Source organism: Mytilus trossulus, chromosome 10, assembly GCF_036588685.1.
Source record: "Mytilus trossulus isolate FHL-02 chromosome 10, PNRI_Mtr1.1.1.hap1, whole genome shotgun sequence".
Classification (NCBI taxonomy): domain Eukaryota; kingdom Metazoa; phylum Mollusca; class Bivalvia; order Mytilida; family Mytilidae; genus Mytilus; species Mytilus trossulus.
The window spans coordinates 9,989,172-9,998,712 of NC_086382.1; the positions used below are offsets into that span (position 1 = coordinate 9,989,172).

At 33.9% G+C, this 9,541-nt stretch overlaps 1 protein-coding gene across 1 annotated transcript; it reads left to right on the forward strand.

Moving 5' to 3' along the window:
- LOC134686833 (uncharacterized) lies at positions 1-1,755 on the forward strand. Its single transcript, XM_063546638.1, has one exon. It carries the CDS (start codon positions 31-33, stop codon positions 1,690-1,692), a length of 1,662 nt encoding a protein of 553 aa, XP_063402708.1. The 5' UTR covers positions 1-30; the 3' UTR covers positions 1,693-1,755.
- Positions 1,756-9,541: the final 7,786 nt, after the last annotated feature.

Consider the following 9,541-nt stretch of genomic DNA (forward strand, 5'->3'; position numbering starts at 1 on the left):
TCAGACATATTGAATTTTATACTGGTCAGAATGGCGTTTTCACAATCTTTAAAACGTGGACAAGCTCCTGCTACATGTAATTTTTGTGAAGAAGAAACCAAGATAAAATGGAAATGCATTAATTGTGACGTTCTAATGTGTGATAAATGCAAGGACAAAATTCATTCTAAATTAAAAAATAGTAAAGATCACAATGTTATAGATATAAAAGAGGTAGGAATTCATCGTGGCGAACTGGATTTTAGCGATTTGAAATGCATGGAACACACAGGACAGTCTGCCGTTATGTTTTGTACGTCGTGCGATAGGCTTGTGTGCACATCATGCATTTCTAAATTTCACAATGGCCATGGGTTAGTCGAAATAGCCGAAGGTTGTAAGAGCAAAGTTGAAAAAATAAAAAATGAACAAACCAAAGCAAAAGAAAAAATCATGGAGCTGACCAGAGAGATAGGAACAATAAGTTTAGTTGATATGAAAGACAGTGAACGATACAAAGATTTAATAATAAAAATCGATGCTCAAAATATCGAAATAAAAAGATTATCTGACAAACATGCAGAAAAATTAAAAAGTGAATTGAAAAAAAAATGGACAGACTTTCAGGAGGAAAAAATCAGCAAAGCCCAGAAGACCGTGGATAACTTAACAAAACTTAGTTCAAATGCGGAAGATATTATTCAATCTAACAACGCCGAAAAAATATTTATTGAATGTGAAAAGTTGTCCACGGCCGTCAGTATAGCAGCTATCGATCCCGGTACCATATCATTTCTCCCGGGACAAATATCACCATATAACGTGGGATCGTTACAGGTTGTGTCTAATGCCGTCAACGTACGTATCGTTAAACAATTCCAAACTGACATTTCTAGTGTACTTTATCTATCGTTATGTCCCGACAATTCTCTGTGGATAAGTGATCAAAAAGTGTTACAGAAAGTAAAACCAGTAGAACATAAACTGACAGTAGAATCTATATTTAACATTAAAGTCTACGGAATGGCGGTTACTCCGACTGGTGACCTACTTCTGGCATCGAGTGAATCAGTACTGAAACAAGTCAGTGGTAAAACACGAGAACTTACTGATTCTTTTTATGAGGTGGATCCGTTAGTTTATACTGCCGTACATTTGACCAGAGATGGTAAAGTCATAGTGGGAATCAAGAGTAGAGGAAAAGCATGGCCGGTAACGGGCAGACGAGCTATCATTGTGATGAACCAGAAAGGAGAACATGAAACTATCTATGAACTTGACAAGAACAACATTCGGATATTTACATATGTTGAGAGTATAACCAGTACAGATAACGGGAATATCTGTGTAGTGGATAAGTTATCCGAGGATTTTAGAGGTAGAGTTGTGGTGCTTAATAGAGACGGAGATATCCTACAGATCTACACAGGTCATCATGAGATCAATAATGAGAAGAAGCCGTTCAAACCAGTGAAGATTGTTACTACACCGTCTGACAATATTATTGTGACAGAATTAAGCATTTATATATTTCACATACTGAATAACTGTGGTCATTTGATCACACATTATAACATGGGCGACTTAGGAGTAGTAATGCCGTTTTCCCTTTGCTTCACAAGAACTGCGGGACAATTGTATATTGGATGTACGAGAGGAAAAGGAAGTGTGGAAAAGTCAAAGTTATATGAAGTGCATATTTCTGGTTGTTAGACAAACAATTAATGGACTTTACTTTTATTTTGTATGAATTTTATTGTTGTCATTTAACTTGAATTATTTTTAATTTCATTAGTCTATTCATTGTTTTTATTCTAATTAAATGTATTTTAAGAGCATTTTATATAATCGGAAGTAAACAGTAATTAAGTTTCGTGTGACTTTTATATCGTTCCATTAGAAATGTAGATATTTAAATCGAAATAAAAAAAAACATTTTGTTTAAGTGCCTAAGCTACTTTACTTTTATATTATTTCTTATTTGCATGAAATCCAGAATTAGTTCAAACATTGTACGAGTTTAAAATTATACATACGTTACTTATTGTATTTGTTGCTGGCTTTATATTCCAGCAGCAAATATTTCATGCATATTCAGGAAAATATAAATCAAAAACGTTCCCCTTTGGCTTAGGATTTGTTATGAAAAGTCAGCATTCCGCAGTATCTCGGTTACATCTGATTTGTATTGCTATCGGTGGTGTTAAATTGTTCATTTTATATTATTTGTTTTATGGAATGGCGTTTTTCTGTTCATCTTTTTATTCTATTGGCGATGGTTTTGCTTAACCGGTATTGACCCTACTTCATATTCCTTAGGCCTCCAATACATTTCATTGGAATGCACTATTATTGTTACATTCGTAATTAATCAGTTCCTTACCCAACCCTATAACAATATTTTCCTGCATGTAACCGTAGCCAGTGTCTATACACTGGCGTACTAAATTATAATCCTGGTACCTTTGATAACTATTTACACCACTGGGTCGATGCTATTGCTGGTGGACGTTTCGTCCCCGAGGGTATCACCAGCCCAGTAGTCAACACTTCGGTGTTGACATGACTATCAATTATGTGGTCATTTTTATAAATTTCCTGAATATAAAACTTTGAATTTTCGAAAAAAACTAAGGATTTTCTTATTTCAGGAATAGATTACCTTAGCCGTATTTGGCACAACTTTTTGGAACTTTGGATCCTCAATGCTCTTCAACTTCGTACTCGTTTGGCTTTATAACTATGTTGATATGAGCGTCACTGATGAGTCTTATGTAGACGAAACGCGCGTCTGGCGTACTAAATTATAAATCCTGGTACCTTTGATAACTATCTATGTAGTATTACAACTGCACATATTAATTACAGCGCTGAAGGTGTGAAGTCGAGCACTGTAGAAGTCAAGTCTAGCTTGATTGATTGTCGGTTGTTTAATGTACAGTTGTGAATATTTTCAGGACGAAGGAGCGCTAGAGACGTAAAGGGTAACGCTGTAGATATAACGTCAATTCCTGTAGATTAAAATCTAAAAAAAAAAAAGTTCTAGAAATGTATAAAGTTTAGCGCTGTAGATATGACGTAAGGCGCCAAAGCTTTGTAGTCAAACACCGGGATGCAAAGTCTAGCGATGACGATGCAAAATCCAGCTCTGGAGTTCTAAAGTACAGCACTGTAATTATGAAGTCAAGCGCTACAGATTCAATGTCCGACGCTTGAGATGTAGAGTCACGCGCTGTAGAAGTAAAGTCTAGCACTGCAGATATGACGTAAGGCTTCAAAGTTTTAAAGTCATGCGCTGTAGAAGTAAGGTCTAGCACTGTTGATTTGACGTAAGGCTTCAAAGATTTAAAGTCACGCGCTGTATAGATGACGTAAGGCTTTAAAGTTTTAAAGTCGAGCGCTGTATATGTATGGTCTTAGACCAAGTCTGTAGATATGACATAATGCTTCAAAGATTTAAAGTCATGCGCTGTAGATATGACGTAAGGCTTCAAAGATTTAAAGTCACGCGCTGTATAAGTAATTAAGGTCTAGTGCTGTTTAGATGACATTAGGCTATACAGATTTGAAGTCAAGCGCTGTATATGTTAGGTCTATAAAAAGAAGATGTGGTATGATTGCCAATGAGACAACTATCCACAAAAGACCAAAATGACACAAACATTAACAACTATAGGTCACCGTACGGCCTTCAACAATGAGCAAAGCCCATACCGCATAGTCAGCTATAAAAGTTCTTTAGATATGACGAAATGCTTCGAAGATTTAAAGTCACGCGCTGTATAAGTAATTAAGGTCTAGCGCTGTATAGATGACGTAAGGTGTCAGGTAAAGCACTGTAGATTTGAAGTAAGGTCTAGCGCTGTTGGTATGACGTAAAGCTACAAAGATTTAAAGTCAGGCGCTGAAGCTGTAAGGTCTAGCGTAGTTGATATGACGTAATGCTTCAAAGATTTAAAGTCAATCGCTGTAGATGAAAGTTCAACGTTAGCCTCGGATGTAATGTCCGGAGATTGAAATGCAAAGTCCATCGCTAAAGTTGGTAAGTACAGCGCTGTCGATAAATAGTCGAGCGCTTTAGATGTAACTGAATATGCGGCAGTTGTGGTTTTCGGATAATCAAATCTTATGTAAGATTTTATTTTTATTTTACAACGACTGTCCTTATATATGCTCCTTTGATTCGACCACGAATATACAATGCAGCTATTGCTCACATTTATATCCATTCATAGAATAAACAACACCCTGACCAAGTGTGAAAATAAGAAAATTGTACACTTAATAATTCTATGAGAGCAAAACATTGTATAACAGGAAATTCAGTATTGGTTTTTTTTATGATTTTTTTTTTAGAAATTTCTCGTTGAAGCATAGGTGGGAAAAATTTGGTTGATTATATAGGGAATCACTGAAGCATGACCGGAGCGGGCCCCCTTAGGTCAGTCAGTGGGCACAAGCCCCCCCCCCCTTATGAAAAGTTCTGGATCCGCCACTGTCAAGTACACATATTTGAAGAAAATAGAATGTCATGTACTAAGATAAGCCTTTTACTATATTACATTTGTGCGTAATAAGCAAAGTTTATACCTCTGGAAACTAAGTTAAAATAATCTTTGAATAATTCCAATATTGCACTTGAAAATGATAAAAAGAATCGTCACGTTTGTGGGTCACTAAATTGCAGTTTGTAAAATTGATATAAATATTATTTATTCATGATTTCATTCATGATTTCATTCATTTTTTTTATACTTATGGATTGTTATTACTGTGTGGACTCTATATTTTTTGGTGAATTTGGAAAAAATCGTGGACATATGATCAAAACGACAGACATATAAAAATATTAGATTATACCATGACTTTTTTGTTATCTCGCTTGATATATCTTATGTAGGAAAATCATACCAATCCGTATACTGCAATCAACTTATATATTGGGCTACGGAATACTTTCAGCTGAACATTGGATCCATGATCGTTTCCAAACTTTAGCTAAAGATTTGAACAATTTAGAAAACTTAAGAATTATTTTGATGATTTTTGTCTTCTTTTTACAAATGAATTAATTAATTCGGATTTTCATCGCAACAGTTATGTTGTATTTTCAATCAGGAACATAAATATTGACGGTTAGTTATACTGTTCTCAGTTTCGATATTGTCGAATTAAACATGTATAGTATTCTATATCTTAATATCAGGAATGCGTACTCGATTTAAAAACGTTCATTGTCAAAGCTTTTCTTGTTGCAATATTGCCACACCAGTCCTTGGGTTACGCAAATTAATGTAGCGAGTCTTCCCTTTATTTATCCAATATATAACAAGAATATATGATAATTCGCAAATGTTACATTTACAAGAGACCAAACGATATAGAAATTAACAACAATATGTCGCAGTAGTACACGGCCTTCAGCAATAACCAAAACCAAAATCGCATATTCAGCTTTAAAAGGTCCTGAAATAACAAATGTGAAACAATTCAAACGAGAAAACCGTAGTAACAACCAGATTTATGTACAAACGATGAATAAGCAACATATATGATATTTAGCAACGAACGACAACCACTGAATTCTAGGCAGTGGTTCCAGCTAAATAGCTAGCTCCCATTTGCTACTTTCCGGCGCCGGCCACATGCCCATATAATTTGGAAATATCACGGGCAAGAACTATCTAATATGGAAAACGAATTTTTCAGCGGATGACCGTGAGGGCATTCCGCTGTATTGCTATTGCCTAGATTTCCATTACATAACATTCGTTTTGGGTTTTCAATCGATCTATCTATAATACTAAAATTACGAGGTCCAATTTGTCAGCCGTCATCACGTGAAAACGACGAATCAAAGAATTCAACTTTATATACAACTTATATAGTACAAAGGTGTAGATTAAAAATTACACCACTCCAGGCCCTTTTGTTTTCCACGTAATTAATATTGCCAATAATTAAGAAGTTCCGGGTCAAGTCCGATACCGATACCAATAGTATAATCACCTGTTACTTATTACCTTATCTGTACGTTCCGCATCTGACAGGGGCACCACCAAACAGTGTATGCAGGATTAATATGCTATATACACGGGTCATAATCACAGGGTTGACACTACTAAATTGTTACCGATTATAGTATTTTAATCAGTAAGACTTTCTAAGATAACAATACGAATACTAAAAATCTGGACTAAAAATAAGGCGTTTGCATAGGTACAGTTTTCAATTTATTAGCGGGCATGAGTGACGTAAAACAGCGAATCAAAGAATTCAACTTAATTTATAACTAATATAGGACAATGCTGTTGATTAAAAAATACTCCATTCCAGGACCTTTTGTCACACAGTTTTCCAAATAATTAGTATTTATCATGACCAATAATTGATAAGTTCCAGTTCGACGGGTTCAAACAAAGATTTGAAAGCAGAGAAAACTGTGTATCTTATAATCCGCATGATTTTATCAGATGACAATACTAATACTAAAGCAAGGCTTGCGCATAGTTATATACTTAAGTCACGGACCCGCGATGTCACGGGTGTGTTCTAGTATTCATAATGAATACGTAGACATCATCAAGTGCAAATTAACATTCATTATCGCTTGTTACAAACTCAACTCATCAAATACTTTTTAAAGAAAATGAATTAATAATATTATCATGTTTTGTTGTATGTATATATAATAAGTAAAATATCTCAAGAACATTTGCGATCTCAAAGAATGATGACTCTGGATGGAGGATTTAACATTTTTGGCGGGAAAATACGAATGCCTACTCAAATCCATCCTATAAGAAAAATCGAATTATTAAAGAAGCGTGTCCAACATGAACTTGCACTGTATCCCTAGTTTTTGGTGGAGTCCTGTGTTGTTTTTGTACCGCTATTTGTGACATTTGTTCCCACATCATTGTCAAAATAATAAAGATTGATGCGACTGTCGTACAAGTGAGAGGTTTAGCGCTATAAAAACCAGGTTCAATCAACCATTTTCTACATTTGAAAACGCCTGTACCAAGTCATGAATAAGACAGTTGTTTTCCATTCGTTTGATGTGTTTTATGTAATGATTTTGCCATTTGATTTGGGACTTTCCGTTTTGAATTTTCCTCTGAGTTCAGTAGTTTTGTTATTTTACTTTCTATTATTAACATACATTATTTTTTAGTAGAATAGAATGATATACAAATGCATAAAATATGTATATACATGTAACTGTAATATAGAAGTATTAATATAATATATAACCATAAACCAGAGTATACTGATTTGTATCACTACAATATAATAGTCATGACGGTAAGGTTGAATTCCCTGTCATTAATTTATCATTCACGCACGAACTAGTTCCAGAAAAAAATTATATCTGTACATTAACTTCACTTTTAGATATAGAGATGTTATTTATTTTTCTAACACAAGTTCTGGTCAGACCATCCACAAGAACTTGCAGTCATCCGATGTTCAGTACTTCAGTTCGTTGATTACCTTTGCTGCTGCTTCTTTATGGATTAGCGTACCAGACCATTTCAGGACTGTTAGCAGCTTCTCACATTTCATAAGTCCTGCAGTGGAACAGACTGTTTTTGCTCTGCCTGTAGGCAATTTTGTGTTATATTTTTTTTAATACTTTTTATGCTGCATTAACAGCTAGCTTGCATTGCAACTGAAATTTTATTTTTACCTTTTAATAATATATAACAAGAGTTGAAGTTTTACTTCATACATTATTTTAAAAATTTTAGCTGCAAGTTTTAAATATTCCTGTATTAGTGCTTCTTATATATGTTTTAGTATTAGCAAGATACATGTATATATGCTAGAATTAAAAGTGGGACTGTTTGATTACTATGTATTTGCATCCTGCATGCCTTGTTTTATTTATTATTCCATATGTTTTTCTATTAGGTGAAAAGCATACTTATTAAGTTACTTACTTACTAACTTACTAACTAACTAAGTGCTATTGTGCCAGCTACGACAAAATAACGATTTATATAGAGTTTTGCTATTTTGCAGACCTTATTATAGAATTTTTCTTTAGAATAAATGAATTTCTTTTTATTGAAGTCATTGAGTTCAAAAATGGAAGACTTCGATCGTGTCGTAAAAAAATTGAAATATTAACGCTTTGTTCGACTCATATGTCAAGAGCCACAGCAGATGTATATCACTTTGAAAAGTACAACTCTGTACAAATATGGAAACGTGATTCAGGGAAGACATAACTTGTGGAAACTAGAACACAAAACAAAAACGAAATACACAGCTACTTTAGTACAAGTATTTGTGATGTACAGTTCTAAAGATGGATATAAGATGTACATGTGTAAATCTACATAAAACTGTACATCTGTTAAGCTATATATACACTGTACATCTGTAAAACTGTATATAAACTGCAACTCTGTAAAAATGTACATTAAGGCGAAGTGTACGTAATTAAACTTCACAATGGATTTTTTTTAAATTTCACATACGAATTCTGCTTGTAAAATTACACCAGAAAATGAAATAAAAAAAGGGGGTAACCGTTTTCGTTTTTGAGATACGAGCCGTTGAAATTAACTACACGATACACCAAAATTACAAAGGATATATAGGGAAAATCATCAAAATTAGCAGATATTTTTACATTATCAAGATTTTCCGGTATTTTGTTGGACAATGGATTTTTTTTTAAAATTGATATACGATTTAAAAATGAAAGACGAATCCATCGGTGTAAAGAAAGTCCTTAGCAACCGTATTACTTTTTACGCTACTCTATGTTGAAGTTTAGTTTTTGGCCGGAACATTGAAATTATCTGGCGACGTCATTGTCTGCAGTAACGTCGCCATAACTTCTACGTCGAAACTCTATTATACCGTACAATGCCGTAGCAATGGCGTTCGTGTGTATTACCCATTTTCCTATGTATCACAAATGATCTTACGCGACAATTTGACAAGGGAATAAACTAACTAATTTTAAAGAATATTTCTGTCGCAAAAGAAAATGCAAGTTTGTAAATTAATTTACCGCAAATGAAAGAAATTTGACGTAGACTCTAATTTCATCTTTTCTATATTAGAGTGATTTCCGAACCTTTTTCAATGCTGGCATGAATTGTTTAATTATTCTTTTATGAATCAATTATCGAGTTTGAATTTGACCCGGTTAACACAGTGTTGTCAGAATGAATTGATCGGCTTTATTAACTAAGATCGGGTATACACCTCGTTTTCAATCTTACTTCTGTATGTTTGTATTTAAGAAAATAGACCTATTTTCTGCATATTTTCATGTTCGTCATTTCTGCATGTTGTTAATCTGAGGATTTGCACACAATATAGTCTACATCATAAACCTATTTCATTAGTCATGTTTACACACATGCTAAAGACGCATCTCTGCCAAAACATATTTTATTTTACAAAATTTCCAATCTCGATCACTTTCCCTTTTCTTTAACTAAATGACAAAGAATTATGTAATGTTTGCTGAATGAAGTTTCAGTAACATAAGAAAATATTTGTTTGTTTCATGCATTATTTGTTAAAAATCCACATT

Bases quoted from the DNA above. Each gene is read 5' to 3' on its own strand.
- LOC134686833 (XM_063546638.1), top strand. From the start codon at position 31: ATGGCGTTTTCACAATCTTTAAAACGTGGACAAGCTCCTGCTACATGT.